Source organism: Calonectris borealis, chromosome 5 (genome assembly GCF_964195595.1).
Source record: "Calonectris borealis chromosome 5, bCalBor7.hap1.2, whole genome shotgun sequence".
Lineage (NCBI taxonomy): Eukaryota > Metazoa > Chordata > Aves > Procellariiformes > Procellariidae > Calonectris > Calonectris borealis.
The window spans coordinates 17,562,233-17,589,650 of NC_134316.1; the positions used below are offsets into that span (position 1 = coordinate 17,562,233).

General features: G+C 36.1%; 1 protein-coding gene across 2 annotated transcripts in view; it reads right to left on the reverse strand.

The window, feature by feature from the left end:
- Positions 1–27,418, reverse strand: part of PPP4R4 (protein phosphatase 4 regulatory subunit 4) — an 86,037-nt gene that overhangs the window by 47,523 nt on the left and 11,096 nt on the right. For both annotated transcript variants that reach the window (XM_075151184.1, XM_075151183.1), the window contains 2 exons: positions 27,004–27,077; positions 2,337–2,439 (listed from right to left, as the gene is read on the reverse strand). In XM_075151184.1, the coding sequence (XP_075007285.1) occupies positions 2,337–2,439; positions 27,004–27,077 (177 nt within the window). The remainder of the gene's footprint in view (positions 1–2,336; positions 2,440–27,003; positions 27,078–27,418) is intronic.

Here is a 27,418-nt window from a genome sequence, read left to right on the forward strand (position 1 = left end):
GAAATACACCAAGTAATTTTTCATAATATTTTTTCTGGAATTCTTTTATTAATATAATATTAAGGTAGCTGCCTTAAAAGTAAAAAAAAAAAAAAGCTGAGAGATCTATATCCACACAGCTTTTCAATAAAAGAAGCAACTCATTTCTTCAAAACTTCAGCAAAGAAAACAATTAAATATAAATGAGAATTTACTGCAACAAACAAGTATAATTTTTGCATGGGCCCACTTTGCTATTTAGTAATCATCTCCTTGGTAGATAGAATATCTACCAACGTAAGATGGTATAATGTAAGCATGGGACTCAGACATGTCACCTTTGTTACTAATATAATTATATACTTTCTTACAACTGGCAATGAGAATCTGATACTCACAGAGCAAGAAAACTCACAGCAGCTACTACAGAAAACTTTTTCTTCTCATCCCTAAAGTGCTTGAGACAGAGAGGACAAGGTAGCTGAGGAGATTCTTAACATAACTCAAACTTTCAGTTCAATGTATTTTAGATCATCGAATTCATATTTAGCTTGAATCAGTAACTAGTTAAACTCTTTCTGTCTTTCTGAAGTAAGTGATCCAAATATTCTTTTTAAGCATTAGTTGTTTGCAACAAGAAAATAACATTCCTGTTGGCAAATTGTGTTAAAAAGGGTAAGAATTTTAAATTATATGGGGAAAAAATCCATAAATTCTACAAAGTAAGCTGGTAAAATCAGGATTGAATCGCACTACTGAAAATGTCAAACGTATCTCTAAAAATTTATAGGGAAACTGAGTCTGTCCATAAAATTACGAACACAACTCAAATGCTTTGAAATTAAAATTTCTACAAGAAACCCTTGTGATTTTTACTTCTTTTCCCATAGAGAGCACATACATTCAAACAGCTACTACAGCCAAACAGCTACTAACAAACAAAATGTTCCTTTAGCTGAAATTTGTATAAATTAGAACCAGGTTAATATCAAAGTGATCAACTGCATGAGACCAGGCCAGAGAATGTTCTAAATCAAAACTTTGATTTAATCACATAAAAACTGTTAATGGTATCAGTAGAAGACTGACAATACACTGATCCAATGAAAAAAAAACTCAGAAATTTGCTGTTACCAAAATAAACTTTCAGATATTTTGATAGCCAAAACCCAAGTATTTTTCCACTCAGCTAGTAGCCTTAAAATCAATGAAAATCACTCTAATAGGCAGGCTAACATAATCAAAGTCTTAATTCTTGTTGTAGCCTTACAGATTTATGAGCCCTATAGATTTATAAGACTTTTAGCTTTAGAGTTATTAGGCTTTGCATTTGCATTTGTGATGCAGTTTGTTCTTATTTGGCTGAAGCTGCTCCTTAAGCCACACCTTAAATGAACTTCTTCATTTCTTTAGGCAAGGGGTCATACCTGGGGCAGAGTGGAAATACAGAGATATTTATCTTCCTTAAAATCATAGAATGTTTTGGGTTGGAAGGGACTTTTAAAGGTCATCTAGTCCAACCCCCTGCAATTTGCAGGGACATTTTCAACTAGATTGCTCAGAGCCCTGTCCAACGTGATCTTGAATGTTTCCAGGGATGAGGCATCTACCACCTCTCTGGGCAACCTGTTCCAGTGTTTCACCATCCTCATCGTAAAACTTTTCGTCCTTATATCTAGTCTGAATCTACCCTCTTTTAGTTTAAAACCATTACCCCTTGTCCTATCGCTACAGGGTCTACCAAAAAGTCTGTCCCCATCTTTTTTATAAGCCCCCTTTAAGTACTGAAAGGCTGCAATAAGGTCTCCCCGAAGCCTTCTCTTCTCCAGGCTGAACAACCCAAATATCCTTTATACAAACGTATCTGTATATAAAATTACTGTGTAACATTACGTGGCCAGCATGCATCTACCACAGCTAACAGTGGCTTACTAAAAATGTGAAGGGCAGCACGTGAAACTTCAGACAGCTAAAGGCAAAGTATACTTTTCTGGATAGCAGCATTTTCATTAAGATGAAAATCTTAATATTTGGATGGAAGGAGATTGAGAACATCAAAATGAACCATTATGACTGGTTGGTTCTCAAAAAGAGTTCTCAAAAAGCTGTCCAAAACACTGGTAAATCTTTAGAATATATAAATAGTATTAATTCTGCTTTCTTGTCCTGTTGTAACAGTTTTCAAAAAATATAATACCTGCAATACTTTGTAAATTCAGTGAATTAATGTGGAAGATCTACTGGACATACCTCTCCTAGAGAGTGAGTTTGCAATAAAAGTGGGATTTTTTTGCCTTTGTTAAAATACTTGTACTGACAGAAAAAGATACATTCAAACCTCATTACACACAACTTACTCTGATTTTCGGTAAAACCCGACGAAGTGTTTCTGCAGGATTCTGTCGCATCAGGACTGGAAGATTTGCCACCACACTTGTTCCTTGGATATCCTGGCCAGAACTTACAAAAATATATACATACAATACATTACCCTCCATGATGGTTACAAGCTCACAGCTTTCATTTAAAAAAAAAAAACAAACCCAACAACAAATCCAAACTACCCAGGTTATTCATATAATAAGTCAAGTGAGGCATTACTTTTTTATATATAATATGTAGTAGGAAACAACATTAAAATATCAACCATAAAAGCTGTTATGTATCATTTCTAATATGGAATGTTCTAATTTTTAGTGTAGATTTGGAAAAAAATATAAAATGTTTGAAAGATCTTTTCAAACTGGATGACCAAGGCAGTGATTTTGTGGAAGCTTTTATATTTTAACAATACAAATGATAAAGCATAGGAAGGGGACAATTGGAAGATATAAATGAAAACTACACTCAACATACAACATTTTAACAGAAATCTACCATTTTTTCCTTTTTGTAGGGAAAACAGTCAGATGTATAGTCAGATGTATATTGACAAATATGATTAAAGAAGGATGCAAAAACTTAGTTAGATTACAGATCTCGTATGTTTCTCCTTATCCTGTCTCTCTCAATGGTACCCGCCAATTGAAAAAGAAAAAAAAAAAAAAGCAGGATGGAAGGGAAAGAGTAGGCAGCAATGGAGAAAAGGCATGAAATGAAAACAAAAACCACCCAAGTGGATAAACTTCTAGAACGGAATCAGAAAGAGAAAGGGTCTGGATGCCAAAATTAAAAATAAAACTAAACATCAACACATCCTTTTTCCTGTTTAAAGACATAAAATCAATTTTGCTAAACAAATTCAGATTTGTTCCAACAGCTAAGCAGCTCATTTTTAAATAAGCACGCAAATAACATGCAAGCATTTTTCTTAGTGTGACATTACAATTAAATGTACAATACGATTATACATAAAATTTTTAAAAAAGTAATAGTAAAACTACTTTTAAATACTTCCATATACCACTCCCCATCCCGCCATCATTCCAAGTTTTCTTAGTGAAACACGTGAGCTCAGGAAGGGGACTAGGTACATAAATTGGTCACAGGACAATAGATTTGCACAACCACCTTCCAGTTTTGTTCTGCCTCCGAAGTATATTAGGAGATTCATAGTTAAGATGCAAAGCCTTCCTGTAGCATTTAGAGCTGAAAAGATCTTTACACTTTCCATTAATACTCTACATCATCCTCAACATTCATGTTTTTCAGACGATCAAATGAAACTATAGGTATAGTCAAGCAGGCCAATTTAGCATACAAATGCGCTTTTTAAAATGAGGATATGTTTGTAAAATAAGCAAGAAGCAAAAGTAAAAGCTGTGGTTAAAATCAACAGAGACTAAAACACCCCAACAGAAATATTGTAATATCCTACTGGAAAGATTTTTTTTCTTTACAGTCTATAATTTCCCAGTGAAAATATTCAAACAACAATTAGGTATCACCAACATTAACTTAATCGTGTTTAGCAAACTGCAATTTCAGTGTATTTTTGAAAGAAAGTATTCTTCACTATCCTCACAAAGATAATTTTCCATGTTAGAAGGCAGTACGTTCTGGAAGATTAAGTACAGGCTGAAGGCAGGAATTCAAATCCTCTTTGCGAGGTGGAGAGTCACACACACCCCAGTTCACTTCTCTGTTAGGCTTCCATTCGGGTGTAATTACCTAACTCACCAACTACAAACTATCGCTCTGTGTAAGGGTCTTAACACAGGAAAACCTCTGCCCCAGAAAAACCTTCCCCTTCCTTCCAGAAAGAGTAAATCTTGCTATGACAGATATGGCTCATTTTTTGTACAGAACAACACAAAGCACTTGTAATTTGAAAGCCTGTGTCTAAAGCATATATGATGGAATTAACCTAATCTTAGATTGTGTGTGTCTGCCTCTAAGATAATTTCCCTTTAAAATCAATGGAGAGAAACAGGACTCAATAAAGAGCAATTTATCTCAGCCTAAACAGATGAGGGGGACAGTGCCATTGAAGTGCCTGTTTCCCTTTACCACCTATAAAGGCAGACACAAAGACTAGCAGCTCTCCTGCATGTACCTTGTAATTAAATTGTAATCAAATGATGGCTCCTGCCCACAGAAACACATTACAAGCCTCAGTCCTACAGGCATTCATGCTTATGCATAACTTCACCATTGCAAGTAGTCCCATTGATTTCTCACTGAGTAATATATTAACATCTTTAGAAATGCTTGTGTGATTATAGCGCCTAACTAATACAACCAGTTTGGGACAAAATAAAACATTCCTACTTCCCTGAGCTCCAGAGGAATCAAGAAGGATCCATCACAAACTTAGTCATGGCAATAACAGTTCTAAACAGGTGCCAGGAACCAGTATTTTCGTCTTTTTTTTTTAATGGACCATTAAAATACCCCTTAAATATTACAAAGATAAGAACCCAAATAGAAGAGTTATCATAAATTCTAAGATAAGTAACAAGTGAGCAGAAAGCTGTGAGCACTGTCGTGAGGTTATCACACATTGCTGCCATGAGGGCTGCAACATCCTCACCTGCTGAGCAAAATTTGGAATCATTCCCAGAGCATTCCTTTATTGCGCCTATACATTTACAATAATAAAGAGTGAACAAAAGTCCCAGCTGGGGATGGAGGTCACCACAGATTTTAAAAAAAAAAAAAAAACACCACTGAAATTCACAATATCAGAGTGTAATAACAAAAATATTCATAAACAAAATTTAACAACCTGAAAACAGGACAAATTTAAGAAACATAATTTTAAAGGCAAGAAGAAAAGGCTTGACAGAGCATAAAAACAATCACCATTTCCTATATTTTTTTAATATGGATTATCTTTTTCTCTTGGTATCTACCTTACTTTAGGAATACAGGAAATTATTAATCCAATACTGCATTTTTTTTAAATATTGCATTTTTTTAAATACAGTGTGCAGTCCAACTGAGAAAATGTATCAGTATTTTTGTAGTTTTTTAATCCTCTGTTAAGACTACTACTGCTGTAAAACTAAGCTAATGCGATTTTCTTAGAAAGTATTACGAACCAATTTTCTGGCTAGTTACCATATACACCACTCTGTATTTTTAACTGTTGTCTGTAAACACAAGAACGTTGACAAGTTTTGACAGGGCAAAGCTACACCAAAGCCCTTTTTAATGCCATTCAAAACCAGCAAGAATGGATGAGAGTACAGATTTTCAGACTGATTTTTATATTAGCATCCCTGCAATCTTATTTGGCAAACATCTATGAGCTCTCTCAATAAAAACACGTCTCTAAGTAACATCTAAACTCAGTGAAAGGACAACTACTGAAAATGGACTTAAATTAATGATTAATATCTGATCTATTTACAGCTTGCAATATTTTTGCATTATTCAGAACCATTTTATTATCTAATTTAAAGCCATGAAAATTAAAGCCTTTCATGTTTATGGCAGATTTCTCAGAGTATCACATCCTAATTCCAACAAAGCTTTAAAGCAGAACTGAGAAATCTAGAGCTCCCAGAGTGGAAAAGGGTCACACGGTGGATGAAGTCACAACTTGTTACGATATAACTTGCAAGGAAACGATGCATACCTTTGTATTATCCAGCAATAATGCAAAAGGCCAAGATAACTTGGAGAAGCTATTTAATTGAAAATTTTAATCATGTTGTATCAAGATGGAAGAAATCCTAACTGCTAAAAATGCAACCTTTATCCATCAGAAATTTAAAGAAAAAGGGAGTATTTCCCTTTAAAGCAGAAATCCTTAGTATCTGGCTTGCTGCCAATTAAGAATGTGAAGCAGGAGGCATTTCAACACCTACACAGCCTGTAATTTTCCAACTGCGGAAGATTTTTCTTCTATTTCTACCAAAGAAGCTGCACCATAGATTTTCTTTAAATATTAAAGACTTCAGGATTATAGTGAATTATTGCTAAATGCTCAGATTTAGATATTTTTGTACTAATAAATATATTAAAATAAATGCTAAATCTTTTCTTCAGAGTTACAGTAAGCTCAATGTAATGAAGGTGCTATTCCTTTATTAACAGTGCTAACTATAGAAGAACTCAACAGAGCCCTATACTTAGAAGCAATTTAGCTCAACCTCTTTTGTGCTAGCAAAATCCACATAGATATCATTTACATATAAAACTTCAGGACTCATCTTCTGAGTTCATCCTACAGGAGCTCCCAGTGACTTTACAATGCTGGGAATCCTCAATTGGGGGGGAAGGCTCTCAGGCCTGAACACTTCTGTCCTAATACTCTGCAACACCAGCTGCTCGCTGCCAGCTGGCGGTACCAGAGCTGGTCTAGCTACAAGGCTCATCAAGAACTCGTACTTCTCAAGTAAGCATAGCACTAAGCCTCTCCCTCTAGCCCCTGATTTTTTACTTGTTTTTTCTACCCTCATAAAATGAAGTCTAGATTATAGTTGGGCCTGCCTTGAGACTGGAGCAAATCCTCCTAGAAACCATTTACAAAAATACAAAGGACAAAAAAAGTGACTGGGAGTAGTCAGCCTGGATTTGTGAAGGGGAAGTCATGCCTGACCAACCAACTTGACAGCCTTCTACAACAGGATGACTGGCTTGGATGGTGGAAGTTGTTTATGTTATTTTAGCAAGGCTTTTGACATCAATATCCTCATAGATAAATTGATGAAGTAAAAGCTAGATAAATGGAAAGTGATGTGGACTGAAAACTGGCTGAACTATTGAGCTTAAAGGGTTGTGATCAGTGGCAAGGCAGCCAGCTGGAAGCTAGCCACGAGTGGTTTACCTGGGGGTCTACACTGGGGGCAATACTGTTTAAGATCTTCATTTAATGACCTGGATGACGGGACAGAGTGCACCCTCGGCTAGTATGCAGATGACACAAAACCAGGAGGAGGGGTTGATAGACCAGACGGTTGTGCTGCCTCAACAAGCTGGAGAAACAATCCAACAGGGATCTTAGGAAGTTCAACAATGGGAAATGCAAGTCCTGCAGCTGTGGAGGAATAACCCCGTGCACCAGTACAGGCTGGGGGCCAGCCAACTGGAAAGTAGCTTGGCAGAAAAGGACCTGGAGGTTCCAATGGACATGAAGCTGACCAGGAGCCAGCAATGCATCCTTGTGGCAAAGGCAGCTGACAGCATCCTGGGCTGCATTAGGAAAAGCATCTCAAGAGAGGCAATTACTATTCTCTATTCAGCACAAGAAGCTCATAGACAGACAGCAGTGAGTCCATCGAAGGGCCACTAAAATGATTAAGGGATTACAGCATCTAATATTTGAGCAGAAGCATAGACAACAGGGATTTTTAGTCTCAAGAAGAGAAGGCTTGGGGTCCTTATTTAATATGTATAAAATCTGATGTGACGCAGTAGACTGAGGCAGATTATTCCCAGTAGAGCCCAGTGACAGGACGAGAGGCAATGAGGACAAATTCAATACACAGGAAATTGCACTTAAGCCTTAAAAAAAAGTTCTTCTATGTCAGAGTGCTCAAACATTGGAATGAGTTGCCCAGACAGGTGGTAGAGTCTCCATCCTTAGGATTCAAAATCCTGAGTTCAGAACGAGATCTTGAATATACTGTTCTAATTGACACTGCTTTGACCAGGGAGGTAGACTACATGATCTCCAGAGGTCCCTTTCCATCACAACCATACTATGATTCTATGATTACATTCAGGATAGGTGTTTCCAGGTTCACAAACTTTCAGCAAGCTCAGGGCAGACAATAAGATTTCTTATACTTAAAATAACTAACTATTTAAAATGAATGCTTAAAAATTTAATTTAATTTTTAAAGCATTATTAAAAACAGATTTTGCAAAATAAGAACCAAAAAGTTTAAAAAGTCCCTGGGTACTCAGGAACATTTGAATCTGGAAAGGGAATGAAGGACTACAGCTCCTTCTACAGCATGAAGAAAGAAGATTGGGCACTGAATGTTCCCCAAGAGAACATTACCACAAAGGAGTTTGAAAAAGAGAAGAGAGATTTACATCTCTCTCTCTCCTTCATTTGCACTAGCCTGCAAAACAGGATGACAGGAGCAGAATACAGCATTGTAAAGCATTGTACTGAGGTACAATGTTTACTCAAGCTCTAACTAAAGCACTGTGTTTATGAACTGACTTTTCTTTAACACTGGGCTAACTATCAGTTCAGCAAAAACGATTTGCGATATAGTCATTGTTGAATCAATCACTGAAGTCTGTGCTTTGCATAATTTAGTTTTACAAATCTAGAAGTTCTGATGGATGGCTGCAGGGGTTTACAGTGTTCACTCAACACCCCGGTAAATTACACTATTTTCAGTGCAAGATTCCAAACTGCTTTGTGTTGCCCTAAATCTGCATTTCTTGAAAACAGAAGTAAAAATTCACCAACTTCAATGAGTGAGGGATTAGAATAACATGATAAAAAATGAATAAAGTATTCAATAACTGATTAGGTATTAGGAAAAAGAAATTCACAAAGAACATTGTCAAACATTGAAAAAGGGTGCCTAGAGATTGGGGGATCCTTGGAGACATTCAAAACTCATCTGGACAATGTCCTGAGCAACCTGATCTAACATCAAATTACATTAGACTTGGCAGTTGGCCCTGTTTTGAGCAGGGCATTGGACCAAATGACCTCCAGAGGTCCCCAACCACCTAAACTATTCTGTGACTGTGATTCGTAAATCCTAACCTTAATTTCCTATTTATATAAAAGCTCAGTATCTGACAGGATTTAGCCTATTCAGAATGATTCAATACCAATTCTCCTTCCAGGATTTTTGTTTTCCTGTACAATATACTGGTTGCCAAGGCAAACTAGAAATCCAGATAAATATTTCTGTCAATAACATAAAAGTGCTTGGCCCATAAGACTTCCTTAGAGAATTTTCTTTACTTTTATTGTGAAGATTTTTATATAGTAATCTTTCCTATGCAGACAGGGAGACACAGACTTAAAATTTATTAAACTGCTTTCTACATACTACTCTTGCTAAGTAAAAACTAACACTTTTACAAGTGGTTTTTTTAAATTTTGTCTTTGATTGTATAATTTCAGGTTTTTGGTTACAAAAAGGGGAAAAAATTCTAGAAAGTAGAAAAATGTCTACTTTCTACTAGAAAAAATTTTAAGATTTGTGATTTTAAGAACAATTTTCATTTTATTTCAAGGTGAATACTCCTTTGATAAAATACAATCTGGTATTTTCTGTAAAAGTACAATCCTTTCTTAACACCGGTGTAAAGCAGCAACCTTCCTTTTATTTCATGTTATGTATGCTTACATTTTAAATATACTGCTGTAAACATAAATTATATAACAGGAGTATCTGAACGTCTATTTGGCATATATTGTGATAAGTATATTATAAACAGACCCAGTCTCATGGAAGGATCTGTGATTTCATTAAAGTAACTTCTTTAAGAGCCTCAGTTGAACAAAGAGTGAGAAGCATGAGCTGTACAAATATTAACACAGTCTTGAAACTATATATTACCAGGGAGATTTTATAGACCATAAGTGCTGTACAAAATTGTTCGTACATTTTCCTCTACCACATTGCAAATGACAAACAAAAGTATCTGGAATCAAAATGATGTTTTATCTGATAATTTGCTGTAGGATTTGAAACTGCAAAGATATACAAGATATTTGGGATATATTTTTTAAATCAGATATCTGATGTATCAAACTGCTTACATTTCTGGCATTGTACAGTAACTGCTAAAAAAAGAGGCTTCCTTCTCAAAAAAAGCTAGTACAAGAATTTAAAAAACATTACTCATTTAGACACACACATATACATAATTACAGATCTATGTATCATATTAACTATTTTATATATTATAACCCAATGTTACGCATTAAAATACAATATTGGGGCTCCTAAGCTGTATGCTACAATTTCTTCACTGTCAGAACACTTTTTGAAGACCATAGTTAGCTGGCCACCATATGTAACAACCTCAAAACTAATTTAAATTGTCCGAGAAGCCAATGGCTTTTTTCTGTATGTACTAATACACTATAACATTTATGTATGCAAGCCTTCATACATATGAAATTTATGATAATATGCAAGATTCTAGAATAGGGATACAAACCAGACTGTAACTAAGTCCAAGACTGTGATGGGGCCAAAGAAGAATTAAGCAGCTTTGTCCTTTAACCCTTCCCAGCCTCCCTCTGTTACCTGTCGAGCCAGAGCAAATAAAGAGAAGAAACTTTATTTTCAAGGTTATATAATTTTGCTGAAAATATGATAGAATAAAATGAATCTGAAAATGTAACACCCGATTAATATGCATTTTCAAGAAGTCAGAAGTCCTGATAATATCACAGTATGAACATAGAACCATAGAATCATAGAATCATTAAGGTTGGAAAAGACCTCTAAGATCATCGAGTCCAACCGTCAACCCAACACCACCATACCCACTACACCATGTCCCTAAGCACCTCATCTACACGTCTTTTAAATACCTGCAGGGATGGTGACTCAACCACTTCCCTGGGCAGCCTGTTCCAAGGCCTGACCACTCTTTCAGGAAAGAAATTTCTCCTAATGTCCAATCTAAACCTCCCCTGGCGCAACTTGAGGCCATTTCCTCTCGTCCTATCGCTTGTTACTTGGGAGAAGAGACCAACACCCACCTCACTACAACCTCCTTTCAGGTAGTTGTAGAGCGCGATGAGGTCTCCCCTCAGCCTCCTCTTCTCCAGACTAAACAGTCCCAGTTCCCTCAGCCGCTCCTCATCAGACTTGTGCTCCAGGCCCTTCACCAGCTTCGTTGCCCTTCTCTGGACACGCTCCAGCACCTCCATGTCCTTCTTGTAGTGAGGGGCCCAAAACTGAACACAGTATTCGAGGTGCGGCCTCACCAGTGCCGAGTACAGGGGCACGATCACCTCCCTGCTCCTGCTGGCCACGCTATTTCTGATACAGGCCAGGATGCCACTGGCCTTCTTGGCCACCTGGGCACACTGCCGGCTCATGTTCAGCCGGCTGTCAATCTGTGCCCCCAGGTCCTTTTCCTCTGGGCAGCTTTCCAGCCACTCTTCCCCAAGCCTGTAGCGTTGCAATCTTGCAAGTGACATTGTAACCCTTTTCTATTAAAATCTCATTTTCAAAACCACTTTTTCATCCTGATCTTCTACTTCAGATAGGTCATTTTACAGCACATCTGAATAAAATCTACATGATCTATGTATTAAAAAAGAAGAAATTAATCTGATCTTAGTATATATCTGAACATGTACCACTACACATGAAACTTCTAGTGCAATTAAAGTAAGAATGGAAAACTCAGATTTAGCTGCACAGTAGTTTTGTATTCATAGTAACCTTGTTTACCAGGATCAGTTTGGTCAACTGAAGTTTCTTATTTCTGTTTGCTTGCTGAACAACTGTCAAAGAAAGAAAGGATTTCTAATTCATACAAATACTCCTTTCTATTCCTGAGCCAAAACAAATGTACTATAATGACACAATAACTTCATTCTTCCTAATATCACCAGTTTCTGTGAGTTTAGACATTAATTACTATGAGGAAACATTAAGCTTTTCTCCCTTGAATTTTAAGAAAAGTTTCAAGAATATAAAAAGTGCCTCAAAGGAACACATTTTTCCTCTCAAATATTACCCTAGCATCAACGTTATTAACTCCTAGAAGATAAGTGTTTCCTCTTCCTTAGATGACTTATAACACATACCGCATTTTGCATGGTCTCTGCGCAGAATTCATCTTGGTGTTTTTTATTTTGAGTCTAAATTTGAAAAGTATAACCAGTCTTTTCACTCCAAGATCAAGATAATGCAATTTCCAATTCCTAGGTAATATAACAAAAATGAGCTAGTAGCTGATATTATTTTTCCCTTTGCCCAGTTCTCATTCACTGACTCAGAATTTATAATTTTCACTTTCAACAAGATTTGTCATTTCACAGCACGCATGATATGATGTAAGTAGTCTTCCAAAAAAGTACAAGGCCTGTAATTTTTCTACACCGAAAGTGAGAAAAAAAAATCACAGATGCTAACCAAATTCTAGAAGGGTAAATTACTTCTGCTGACCTAAATTTATCTCATAGTCTAATTTAAACACAGGATCTCTTTTCATTCTCCAGTCTTATTTTTTGTATCAGTATATTTCATCCACAGAACTAGCAATTTGCAGCATGAAAGAGATGAACACTTCAAATGACCTAACAAGTAATAAAATCTACTTAGACTCTTCTTCAACTCATGAGTCTAAGTGTGGGGCATTATACACAATAGATCCAAAAGCTGCCACTTTATTACTTATCTGTATGTCTTTCTACAATGCATTCTCATCCTTTCTGACCATAACATATTCCATCTTCTATCAATTCTGTTTTTTTTTTCAAGCAACTCTAACCTAATAGTTGTGGAAGTTGATGAGAATCTTCTCAGAAACATTTAAAGGTTCTTGATCCAGAAAGCAGTATCCATACATTTCAACCTCTCCTTTAGAAAAGGGACTTGCAGGCCTAAAAAAATTGTCTATTTTTCCAAGGTTTATTGACTGCTCTAACAGAAGATATCACTTCCCTTCACCTCAACCCTTGCTATGAGTCTCTTCAATCATTTAAAACCAAACTATGCTATACTAATTCCATTAGGAATTCTCCTGCATGCCATTAGGAAATACACATCAAAGGTTAGGAAAGCAACTGTTACTGGTCTATTTGTCTATGTCTGCATTGCTTCATAAAAAAGCCTTTTCTGTATAAGCAAGAATTTGTTTTATATTGAAGACCATGGTAAAAGCCTGAAGTAACCATAACCTTCCAAGACTTAAAGTACAAGTAGCACTTTTGAGCCATCATCCAAAAAATTCAAACTTTTTAGAATAGGACTTTAGGCTTAGAAGATCCAGAACAACAAAATCTAAGTTGCTCATCACCCACTACAACATAGACAAATGGTACATAAAACATACTTTGTACATGAGTTGACCATCCATTTTCAAAATCACACACACTGGATCAAATGAAACTGCAAATGTAAAAGACCAGTAGAGACATTGTAAAGAACGCTGAGTACAGAATGAATGAAAGTACAGTGTATGAGTACAGTGAATGAATGAAAAGCCACAAGGAAAAGAAAATAAAAAAGGGTAAAGAGACTGAACCCAAGGGTTTGAAGCTATTGCTCACAGCATTTTCCCCCATATGCAAGAGAACTATATCTATAGAGATATCTAAGTAGATAGATATCATATATAACAACGTAAGCTGAACTCATGTTTCAATTGGAAAAATATGGCAGTAAAATTGTGAGCACTGAAAAATATATCTGAAATTTTAGAAACTCTTTTGAAGCTTTAGCTGTAGAAGCAGTTCTTTTTTTCCCAACCAAGGAAATCTGTGACCTCAGAATGACTTCAAACAGTTAACACTAAATTTCTCAGAAACACTAAATTTCACTCAAACTATTGCTGTCATACCCAAATGGCCTGGTGACTCAAAAGAAAAAAATAATTAGAAAATGAACGCAAAACTGTGAACTTACTCCTCATATAAGCTAGCTTTAGACAGCTCAGAAGTGGAAAGCCTTGCTTTCCTTAGTAGTGGAAAGCCTTCTGTTCATTATTCAAATATTTTCAAGTAGTACTGAATATCTACTTCAGACTGATGCAGTTACATGCATCAGCAATACAATGTCAAACAGCTAACTCTAATGTTGTTTTCTCATCCATCAGAAGCAACCATAGATCCAAGGCAGCTTTGTGAGGTAAACACGCAAATAACTAAAAATTACTTCAATTCCAAGCTGATGCTGATTCACGTTCTGTCAAACAAAAAAGTGCTTTACTTGATTCGTGTTCACTTTGGAAAGTAGGATGAAATTCAGCTACTTAATTAAAATGAAAAAAGAGTCAGTCATGTCTCTCAGAAATATACGAGATTTGTTCCATTGACGGCATACAGCTTGGAGTGGACAGATAATCAAACCAGATAATACAATTAACATAATAAACAAATTGAAGTGATGACACAAGTCTTGCAAAGTTCCAGCTCTCTGGCAGAATAATTTCAAACAGTAGATAAAAATGAGTATTATATATACAGATAATTCATCTGTATTTACTTCCTGTTACAATCAGTATGAGCACGCCATCAGAATCCTCCTGCCTACCCAACTAGGTTTAGGTAATTATAAACCACTTAACATTCCCCACTTTCAAAATCACTACAATGATCTTAAACAGCATTTTGTTAAGACTATTTTTTCCTCACACACTCATATTTTAACTTATTTCTAATGGTACAAATATCCCAAAAAGAGTTTGACATTCTGCAATGGAAAGAATAAATAAAGCATTTACCAGTAATGCCACCCACATTTACTAAAATTAGTTCAGAATCATCTCTGGAAGAAAAGAATATCTCTTTCCTTTGAATGCATGTCAAATATGCTCAACTGCATAGATCCTTCACAGCATACCAATGTTAACCACCAGAATATCTGGCTTATCTATTTACTATGTTAGTATCAATATCCTTCTATGGAAGCAAAAGTAACATGGAAAAAGAAAAATTACAGTAAAAAGCAACCATTGATACAATACCATTTGCACAGCACTTCCCCTCCCCCTTTGGTTTGTTTGTTACTGAAAATGAACAGAATTTCACTAAAAGGTGTGGGACAGTAAATTTTTAGTCTAAACTCATTGTGGAATATTAACACAATGTATTATTTTCATGAATAATACTTTTATTAGGTATCTGATATGGCATCCATGCAAATGGATATCTACAGGTAGAATTTACCTTAAAAACAGCACACAGTGCTTGGAATATCAATGTTATTTCAGTGCATCCAGAACTCCAAAGTTCTGTACAAGTATCACAGGGCCAACATAGTCTTTACAGGTGTCACACAAACCACCTCAACTGGTATTCAGTGTGTAGTCTCCTGAAGATGAGCTTAAGGCAAACCCTCAGTCATAGGGATGATGGCAAAGAAAAGGAAAATAAGATGTATGCACTTGCAAGGGAAGGAATAGCATTTGGGGAAAAGCAAAATCAGTCTTCTGTATGTTGGACTCAAAAAGGGGGAGCAACAGAATAAAAAAAAACCCTAGTACTTGCATTCTTCACCAAAAAGCATGTAAAGTGAGTAATGAACACCTCAAATGACCTAACAAGTACTAAAATCTACTTAGAATCTTCTTCAATTCACAGGTCTTACAGGTGTGAGGCATTATACACAATAGATTCAAAAGCTGCCACTTTCCAATTGTGCATTTAAAAAAAAAAATATCCTCTCCATTTAATCAGGAAGTAAGATGAGGCACTGGAAAAGCCTTCAGAATTGGCAATAAATAAGTAAGATACAAAGATCTGGATATTAATTTTATTTATCTAGCTACTCTCCAACATATTGCTTTCAAACAGGTGGGACAGTTTAAGTCATCAAAGCGCAAGTGTATTTATTTGCCCTTAAGAGTTGATTTTTCCATACCAGTATGCACCTAATCATTTATTACAAACACATGATGCAAGTATTTTCTTCGTGTGTCATACAACAGGCATGCAAGGTTCAAAAAAAGTTACAAGCAACCCTTAAAATGCACTTAGAGTTGGCCTTACATAGTGATAAGAATAAGAGGAAACAGGTATACTCACTCTTGTATGTACTAAACCTGTACTAAAGAAGCAGGTTAATTTTAAGTAGTTGTCATTCTTTTCTCCATTGATTTAGCGGTTAGCACTTGATGCACTTGCAAAAAGCAACAACAAAAACAAATCTTGTCCTGAAGACTATACCCTGAATAACTTGTAGGTCCCAAAATGGCAGAAAAATAGGTATCCTAATCCTGAGCTTTTAAATGAAATTATATAAAGGAGATGAACTGTTTATAACAGAAGAATTTTGGTGCAAGCAGCAATGAGACTGTGACTCATGTTTTGCTATTTAATATGGACATAAATCCTCCTCCTCAAAAAGCTCAGTTACAATTTCAGCAGTGAAAATGGCATCTTTTCTGTTTCTGCCTTTAAAGCCAGCATTTTTATCTCTAGGCCTGCACAACAATGTAAGTAATATTACCATGTAAATACGTACATTAAAGTAGATGCCCTTCACATTTCTCTTTTACATATGTTTATTCTGTTAGAGACAATACAATCAATTCATATTCACAACAAAAACATAGTTAGCATTTTTAAAGCATTTTTTTACTGTCCCCTCTCAATATACTCTTGGTAACAGAAGTTACCAAGCAACTTCACTAGGGGGAAAAAAAAAGAAAAAAAGAAAAAGAAATAAAAAAGAGAGTATATACTACTTTGGAAAGTCAGACCACAAGCTGGTCAGCTGCACTTCTCATGCAGCACAGGCAAACAGTAAATCATCCCATTTTGCAGACATAAACTCTTGCAAGCAAAATGTATTGGTATTACTGAGTGCGACAGCGCTTCTCCTCCTGTGCAGCTCTGTTTATATCAATTGAGTTATCAATGCTTTGACCCAGCTCGAATCCAACTTTCTTGCTTTTCTCCAACTGGTAAAGAGAAGTGTGTTGCAGTTATACAGGCAGCTTTGAACAACTTCTATTTAATCTTAGCATAAACTGATGGTTCCAGTGCTTAATGTTGTTCTTTGTTGTTCAACAATAGTCATCGGGAGCGAAAGCTCATTGATACCTACCCCAATTAATTCACTGTTTTTACTTCAAGAAATGTGGACTCAAAGCTTTTTACTAGGGGCATAACTGACAATTTGTACACATAGCTATTCTCATAAGCAGTAAAACAGGGACATAATTGACAATTTGTACGCAAAGCTATTCTCATAAGCAAAAAAACAGGGGCTCCAAAACTTTGTGCTTACACCCTTCCCCATGCTCCTGAACTGCCACAGAAAACCCTGTGGCAACTTTTGCAATTTTATTCAAAGTTACAGTTCATTGCTGTTTAAAAAAATAAAAACAAATTATATAACTGATTTAAGATACACTGGGGAAAGAAAAAAAAATCCTATGGCTTTTTTTCACAATCAAGTAGAATATTTAACTTTAAAAACCTATGAGAAAAATGCCTTAGGAAAAAATGTCTGTATTGATCTCTCTGCAAAGCCAGAAGAATTCTCTTAAAACTGGATGATTATTGAAAAATGGATAAGGACAAGAAGAATGGATAAATGACTTTTTTTTTCCCCATTAGAAAGAATATAAGACTATGCTCTTCGAGCCTTCAGTCTTTCTTCATCATTATACATTATTTGGTGATGCTGGTCACCTTTATTTATATAATCTTACAGAAAATGTAGGTTTAAAAAATGTCTGAAGACCTACAAATACCTTTCCGGCTACTCTAAGTAGATAAAGTCAATAAAACAAGACCCCTAGTTACTATACTCAGCTTGGATTCATACACACTTAAAATGCTGCTATTCCATTCATATCAGTTCATCTATCCCTGCTTACACACAGCCTAAATCGGACTTTCTTATGCTATAGTAAATTTAAGAACAGTGGAAGAACAGGAAAGTAGGAATTAGAATGAAATGCTGGGACTAAAATCACACTGTAGCATGTTTCTGTAAACAAAGAGTGTGCAATTTTGGAATTATACAATGACTAAGAAGTACTGTCTATCCGTAGAGTCTGTTAGGAAAGGGGTAGGTATCTAAAAACCATTAGTATGTAAGGGGTAGATGGGCAAGACATTTTCAATAATAGTTAACAAGTTCAAGAAAGCGTAGCAATTCCCCTCGGTCCTGCTGGGAATTGATATGACTGACAAGGAATGACTCAGCTAATCTGCACATGAAAGTTGTACACATTCTCAGAACCCACAGCCACGCAACAACATGGGATAAAGAAAACTGCTCCTGAAACAACTGCTACCGAGATGCCGAGGAATATATCCAGAGCCTGATATTTTTATTCCTTAACATTAACCCTTCGTAGGGCAATGCTTTGCAAAAAGAAACGTGCAGAAACATTTATTTGAATGCAAATGAAGCTAAAAGGTAGAATTTAAATAAGAACACCTGTATCATCAAGAGTCCATTCAAATAATAACATGGATATGAACTATCTGGTACATTTTCCTGCTTGTATACAAGTATCAGCCAGAGGCAATAAAGCATATCTCAGACAGATGTCATCTAAGAGATCTAGAAGAAGTTTCCAAGTGGTTCTTTGTCTCTTTTCTCATTCTGTTTTATTATGACTCAAAGCAGAAAGACATTTTTCTTCTGTAGACAGGGCTGTTCATCTGATAGGCTATAGGGAATTAACATTCAATGGGAAAGACTCCATCTTGTCAAAAAGTGTCTCCATCAGACCAGCAAGGTTATTCATGGAGAGAGGAGCAACTTCAAGAACTGCAGTGAATGCGCTACCCATGTAAAACTAGTTTTAACAGACTGAGGCGTAAGAGTTAGAGAACCCTTATTTTCAAAGCCTGCAAAGCATACCGTTATTGTTCAGACTGGGAAGAGCCATACACAATCTGATCTAGAAAGATAATTATACATGGCAGGGGGAGGAGGGGGGAATCAAGATGTAAGAATGCCAGTGACATGTTAATTCTCAAAGTGTGAGTTTTGAGAACAACTCGGTTACGTAGCATTCCCATCACTATCATGTTCAAATCAAAAGATCCTTGCTACTTTTGCATCACTAGCCTATCTTTAAAAAGCTTTCCCTGAGGGTATAACTGTATCTTTGCCACTTGTGGCATCAGTTTTGGAAACTGAAGCAACCTTCTTTTTCGGGCACAGAGTCCTATAATTGTGTATAATTTAAACAGTTGGTTCTTTAGCTGTAATATGGGTTTTGCCAGACTATGTAAATAGAAATCGTCACTATAGAAATCACTTCCAATTTCCTTTTCAGTTTGTCTTCAAGACCTAGAGAACTCTTCTTACACAAAAAGCTGCCCCTGAAAGATTAAATAAGAGATCCCTACCAAAGTAGGAAAACTTCCCAATGAATAATGGAGACCTCCTTGAATTGCTTAGTATCAAGAACTGTCTACATTCCCATTCTGTTTTCCCAGTGTAAAAATTTCTCTTTAAGTGATGAAATAATCCTAGTTTCTTTCCTGTAACATAAAGCTTTGGGCTCTGAGGCTTGACAAAGATCCAGTGTAACTTTACCACAGTGTTGGCATTTAGACTACAGGCTGGTGGAACAAAGACAAAAACATTAATATTACTAAAGTTAACTCTAAAAATAGCTAAATAAAATAGTTCTAAAGCACACCCCAGAGAAGAGGATTAATATTGTATCTCAATAAAGCTATTTCTTGTCTCATTCCAAATTATTCCTGTCATAGCATATCGGCTGAAGCACAGAGACAGGCCCAAGCCTGCAGTCCTAGTTCCTGAAGTCCTTAAATTATAATCAGAATTTCACCTCAGTAAAACTACTTCCCTTCACACAAAGTTTACAAAGTGCAGTAATGTGAACTAATACGTAATGGAGTGTTATCTGCCTCGCTTTGTGGAGATTCAGAGGAGTATCTGAAAGAGCTCTGAATGTAAAAATATGTGGTGTATCAGCACTAAGAATCATTATTCTGAAGAGTCTCAGAGTACTCAGATTTTTGGGACAGGTAATGGTGCATGCTACTATCCTGATACTCACAAAACTGAAATGTCTACTACTGCTTTTAGGGGAAGAGTAGCTAGGCCAGTACTAACTGCTGCTGCTTCTCCCCGTCAGCAACAAATGAAGTGGAGTCAGAGTGGAGAGCTATGGAAGCATCACACCATGACATGTGAAGGGTTCCCTATGCCTACAACAAAGTAGTCCTCAGAACACCAGCAGTTTGCAAGAAAATCCACTAGATACTTGTTTCTGTCACTAGCATATGACAGTCTTTATATTCCAGGGCATCATCATGTAAAAGTGTTCTCAGACTTGCCATAAATGGGCAGCTTGACCTACTCTTTGAGGAGTTTGTACCTTTGATATATTCTAACACAAAACATTACATTTTCCCGTCTACATCCTCAAGCAGTTTCCACCGGATGCATCTCCAGGTCCTGACATAAACTAGTGCAATACTATTATCTCTTGCCAAATCAGGCAAAGGATACAAACATAAACTAGTAATATTGAGCAAGCGCGAGGATAAAAGCTCCTTACAAGTATAAAATGTTGTTATAAACACTTGGCTCTTTCTAAGGAAGGTGATATAAAGGAGAATTACTATACTTACACATTAATTATGTGCCATCTCAAAATGAACTGTGCAGCTGTTAAAGTTATTTCTTAAATGCCAGTGCTCATCTAAACAAAAACAAAACAAACTCAGTTTCCTGCTGGGCAACATGCTATTCCTGTATGGGATTTGTCATGTAGAAAGGAAGAAACATTGCAAATATTTAGCTGGATATTCCTGTGTAGATCTTTTCTAGGAGAGCATGATAAGGTTTTTCCAGGGCAACAGAACAGTTTTTAGAAGTTAAGAAAACCCACAGTTCCTTCAACTTGAGTCTACTGTTAAAAAAGGCATCCACACAACTATCCAGTTTCTCCTTACTAGATCATGCACAAAGATGCTCTGAAACATAAATATAATTGACATCTCCAGAGGTGAATTTGACCATGCGTAAGGAAGAGCTACCACTGATCTCACTCATCGCAGCTCACATGTAGACTTCCAAAAGTACATTTAATGTCAAAGGGCTCATTAAATACACTGTAGCTGATACTTCATACTCTCTCATCATTTCAACCAGTATTTGACTTCACAGATTCAAAGTCTAGATTCAAGATTAGCATAACCTGAACTAAGTATGTTCTGCTATTGATGGGAGACTGATCTACCAGCTGTGACATCTTCTCTGCTCACACTCCCGCTTACAGTAGCACGAGCAGCCATGCAGTTGCACATTTTGTTGGAAGCAAGTACCTGAAAAATTTGTTAGAATTAGTATCAGTTCCCTAACCTGACCGAGACTGCATGGCTGCAATAGCACTAGTGCTGGCGCACAAACGTATCAGAAACACGCAGTCAGGTAAGGAAAGGAGAGAAGAGCTACTCTTTCTGATATAGGAAGAGCTTCATTCAGCTTAATTTGGCTGTGAAACTATACACCAGGAAACCTTACCTTCATGAATACCATAAGCCAGCCAAACGTAGTGCTAAGCCTCAAAGCCATTTGACCCACTCCCGAGCCCTGTTCCCACGCTGCTGCACGCTTCTCTTGTGCGGGCACAGGGTTTTTTTCAGATGCACAAAGATCACACAGTTGATCTGTTTTAAAACTAACCGTTATTTTCATGGTTTGCCTCAGATAAATTCCCCAATGTGCTGTGCAGGCATGAGGGCAAACGGACCATGAACGCTAGAACATGAAGAGGACTGGCACTGCCATCTTCCCGCACTGACTGTGGCCTGAGAAAGAAAATGGAAATGAAGATTTTTCTCTCTCTTCTTCTTTTTTGTTTTTTTTTTGAGGTTTCTCAGAGCATTATATTAACTCTGCTCTGTATATTTACAGCTGGTTCCTCAGCTGTAGTTTCAACTCAGCAAATATGATCAACAGAAGTATTTGCACAAATCTAAATTTTAATAAAAGTATGTGACTTACCATCATTTCAGAAGACTACAGGCACACCTTTCACTTTAAGGTGAAAGAATCATTTTCATATACATTAATTTATTTCCATAACAGAGTCAAGGTCAAGCAACTCATTTATCCATCCAACTAAGTAAATCAGGAATAAAACTTTTATAAAATTTAAGTTGTAATTTACAAAACAGATGACACTATTAAATTATGCCCAGGAAAAAAAAAAAAGACTGAAGAAATACTTTTTATGTTAGTATTTACAGCTTGCCAGTATAGTTGGAAGAATTATTTTCCAACGTGCTTAGCATGACATCTGGATCTTTCAGTATATGTACGCATCAGGATCATAAATTCAGAAGCTGTATAATCTAAATAGAGTAGTCAGTTCTCGCGATTATCTAACAAAAAAAATTTGACACAATGTTTGTATTAGAAAATCAGCTCCTAAAGTTACATTTAAATGAAAGCTTTCATTTAAATTCAAAGGTAAGTTGCCTGCACCTACAGAGAAAAGAAAATCTCCAAAACTAACATGATGAAGACTAAAAACTAAAAGGAAAACAACAAATTTTTAAAAATCTTTTAAATAGTAGTGGTTTTGACACTCACAATTAACATATAGTCTATAAAAAGATGTTTAGAATTTGAGAACACTCTACCTAATCAAAGACGGCTACAATAAAGTACAACTTTTTTTTTTTTTTTTAAGACATGCTAAGTTTATAGGCATTGAATTCCTTCCAATCTAGATAAAGTATCTATTGTGTCTTCAAAAACTGTGCTAAATGTTTTGGAGGGGGGTTGCGTTGTTTGCTAAACTGAGAGATAGGATCACTCCAAAACCAAAGTACAGTATGTTCCCAAAAGGGTGAATAATTCAATCTTCCACCTTGATAACTCATTATTACCCTGTTATTTTGAGTATGACAGAAATGTCAAGGCCTGGAAGCTTTAACAGTAAGCAGGCACAAGTAAACAAAAAGTAGCTGAATACAAAATAATACAGTACACACAACAATGTAAAAGCCCTAGGGAAATCTATCAGAAAAGTCCTCAGAAAACAAACCATGCTACAGTGTGCATGCCAGTAAGCATCCTTGTATCCAAACCAGATTCACATCAGGCAAAGAATACATATTTTGCTATTGGCTGTATGCTACAGTAAGACAAATAAAAGTAAGTAATAACATCAATCAAACATCAGCAAACATGGAAACTAAAAGAACAGGCAAAAGTTCATAGCAGGAATAAAAATTACTGTCCCTGAGCTGCTTCTTGCCGCTGCCGTGGTAGAGGTCACGATGCCCTGAAGTGGAATGCAAACTGTTCAGTAGCTTTGGTGCAAAGTCTGGCAGCTTGTCTCAATCTGCTGATGGTTTTACGATACGCCATCAATTTTGACACCAACATGGCTGAGATGCACATAGCTATTTCGCTCTCCTTGTTCTTCTGTTGGGCCAGCAACATCCAAAATACAGTCAGAATATAACTCTTCAGTGACTCCAGTGACCTTCCAGAAACCGCCAGGCACTCAGGCTGAAGCTCTAATACATAGATCCTAGACTCTCAGATGCCTCTCTCTCTTTAGGTACCTAAATCTATTTGATTTCCATGGCAAGTTCATAAACAACCCTGACAACCTGGTCTAAGGAAGCCCAGTTCCTCAACCAGAATCAAGGTTAATTGAGATTACAACAAATTACAGTCTAATTTAACACTGCATTCTTATTAAATTAGAACTTGCTCAGTCTAATTGCAGAATGTTACCTAATTAAAACTGAGTACTCTGGGCAACAATGAAGTTCACTCATGCTTATGTCATATTAAAGTGACTCTGGACAGCAGGAAAACTACTGAGTCCTTTCCTTTTGCTTGCACAACTGTTTCTATATCCACATGATGAGCCAAATCAAGAAGTTGATTTAGCTGAAAACTAATCTGACTAAAAATGATCAGCTTTAGCTAGATCATCTTGTCAATCTATCTCATTACATAGTTATCTGAAGAATAGTACTGGCAGAAAAGGGGAGACTGAAAGCAAAGCCATCCCCTAAAAATAATAATTAAATAATATATAAATATATAAAAACTTGTTAGGATTATCAAAATTACAATTAGTACTTTAGAGTGTAAAACCAAACTATGATAGGTAATAATAGAAAACCAATTAAAAATAAGCCACATTCCTGTGAAAGTGAGGTTTCAAACAGGATTAATGTGTCAACGTACTCACCATGTGCTAAGAACATTTGTAGACCTATATTTGTGTTATACTTGCGAGAAGACAATGAACAGAAATTTACAAAATCTATGACAATACCTCATGGCTAGATACAGACAGACAAGACATTGCGTAAATACAAAACAATCATCAAATGGACACAAATACATACTAGACGAGCAAAACAAATTACAATATCAAGAGGTAAAAGAGCATGCCAGAAACTCCATAGTATTACTGGCAAATGAGAAGTAATACAACAGGTGAAAAAAGAAGAATGAGCTGATGAAACTGATGAGAGTTGGGAAATTAATACCTCCTCATATACACAGTATAGCAAGAATCAGTCACAGGGGAAAAAAAAAAAAGAAAAAGAAAAAACAAACCAAACCAAACAACAAACACTATTCAGGCACCAAAAACCTCAGACAGTAAAAGGCTGTACTATTCTCTCCAACTAGGATGTCAATGTACCTGTTTTCAGAATACAATAGCAAAAGTCTTCAGAAGCAGAAATCTAGAAAAAGTAAGTTATCTACTAAACATACAACAACTCTTCATATAAGCAGACCAGAGTATCCAAGTTCAAGGGTGGGGAGGAGAAGTTGGGGGCAGGTTTTGGAGGGAAAGGAGAATGCAAAAAGAGAAGAAAGTGGTTGGACATTTTTGTTCAGAATGAAAGCCACTAAAACGTGAGGACTCTTTTTGGACTTTCACAAAAAATAATTACTAAACATTAGCTTTGCTGTATCATACAAAGGTTTCACTCAGTATTAGTCAGCTCCATTGTACTGTACAAGCAACACTAAAGATATCCTCCTCAGTAAATTAAAAATCTCCAACTTGCAGATTAGGGTTACATAAATAAGTGACAATATAAAAGACAATGTGACACAACATTAAATATTTTTATACTATTTGTTGATATTTAAGGTAAGAGATCTGCTTTCTATTATTCTTCTTCCATATTTTTCAATGTATATGGAGATAGCATCATCCTTTCCAAATGGAGCACAACACAGACATCATTAACAATTCATTTCAATCTCACCAAAGCAATTTTTATAGCGGGATTTTCAGAAAAGGTAGTGTCTTTTTGGATAACATCAAGGAGACTCCCACATAAGGGACAACCTGAAGGACAGCAAATAATGCACCTGTGTGAGAGAATGAGGCATGAAAAGACCAGACTGACATTATTGTCGAACAGGAACAGGCAGGGGTTTTGTATTATAATAGATTAAAAAACGCCAGACAAGCCAAAAATACATGCCTTTGTACAGAATACTACCTATGTTACAGGCAGCTTTTCAACTCTGTTTGCTTATACTCTACTCAGCACAGGGAATGCAATATACTGTTGAACAGCAAAAGCTTCCACTGGATTATTGTATTAACATACCTGGACAATCACAGCAAGGTATTGCCTTACAAAAAGCTTAACAAGCAGAGATGAAGCTACCTTTCAGCAATGAGGACAATGCAGAGGCAAAAATGAAAACTTCATCACAAGCAAAAGAATATTATGTCCTCAGAACAGCTGCTCCAGTAAAGAGAAAGCAGATGAAGATGTCAGGAGAAGTTTAAGGCCAGGCTGAAAAGCAATTAGTAAGATGAAAGATATGAAGTGGAACCTTTTACCCTTTAACAAGGCAATGATCCAGTGAAGACATGGAAACATGATCTTTAATTGGGAAAAGAGCAAAGAAATTTGCTGCCACACAGGGAAAGGAAAAAAAAAGTCAACTATGCTGACTGCTGTGAGGTAAAAACCAAAACTGATATGCATCCTTTGCAACGATATGCACCACATGCAAACTGTTTCCTCTGAAATTCGCTAGAGTTAACAGACTGCTTTGATTACAGCACTATTAGCAAAGCAAATTTTAAAATCCACTATTTAATAACGTTCATAATTTAAAAAAGCATGAACAAAATTCAGTATTAAAAGTAGTATCAGTGGACAAAAATGCCTACCTAAAAATAATACCACGCGCCCCAAAAAGATAAAATTAAAGCACTGAGAATATGTACTCTAAACATTGAGGACAGGCATAGACTAGAAGAGCACTTAAAATAGCAGAATAAGCAAACTGAGAGGGAGCTGCAGCTGGTTCTCCAATTACTAGGTATTGTTTAAAAATGCATATTCAAACCAAAATCCCTCAGAACATTTGTACTCTCAAAGATGACTTACACAGTAGTTGAAAGATCTGTATTTTAAACTATCAAAATTTAAGTTATTCAAGTAGCTACAAATAAATACTTCAAAGAACAAGAAGGAGGAGGTAAAATGAAAAACCAGAACACAGGGAAGCATTAATATAGTATCTTCTACAGTATTTCCTAAGGACTATAAAACTAATCTCTCAAGTTTTCTCTTCTGAAAGCCCAGACGTATACAGTATGCTCAAACAGCTCTGTTACCAGTCTGTGGTAACTGTTCATGCCTTAGAGCGAATATGAAGTCACTGAATGATTGGTGTTATTAATGTTAACACTCAGGGAATCTTGCAAAATCAACTGCAGGGGAAAAGAAGATGAAGTACAACTCAGTGTTGGTGAGGGCCATATTAGAAACTCAGAAAAGAAATGTTTATACATGTACACAGGCATCCTATTCTATGCACTTTTTAAAAAAATTACAGTACCTATTTTTATCTTGTCTATATGTTTAACGTAGCAGAAAGTAAAAATCTACTACTGAAAGGCAGAAAATAAAAGCAGTGAAGAGTAAAGCACTAAAAAAAGCTGTATGTAAGCATGATGGTCAGCAATGTTCCACAGTAATATTTTAGGAAATACCTGAGTAGATAAACAGCCCTTTCAATATCACTGAGTTCTTCATCAACTGTCAATCTTTCTATTTCTTCTGGTGTCTGTCAAGCGTGAAATAGAGATTATGAGTTTACAATGCCTTACTATTTCCTAATTTTAATCTTCTTAAAACAACCCCTTCCGCCCCACATCCAGGGATAGTTCCATAAGTAATTTGAATTTAATCCTTGAAATCTCTAGCCAACATTTCAAATTCAATCAAATAAATCAAAACCGGGAAAAGAAGGGATGTAATAGAAGTACAGTTCCATGTCAGACACCATCACTATTAATCACTTAAAGTATAAACAAGTCACATGTAAATTAATCTAAAGACCTAAGTTACTCTATTTTTTCCAATTTAATATTCTCATACTGAAAATATTAAGTCCCTGCTATACAG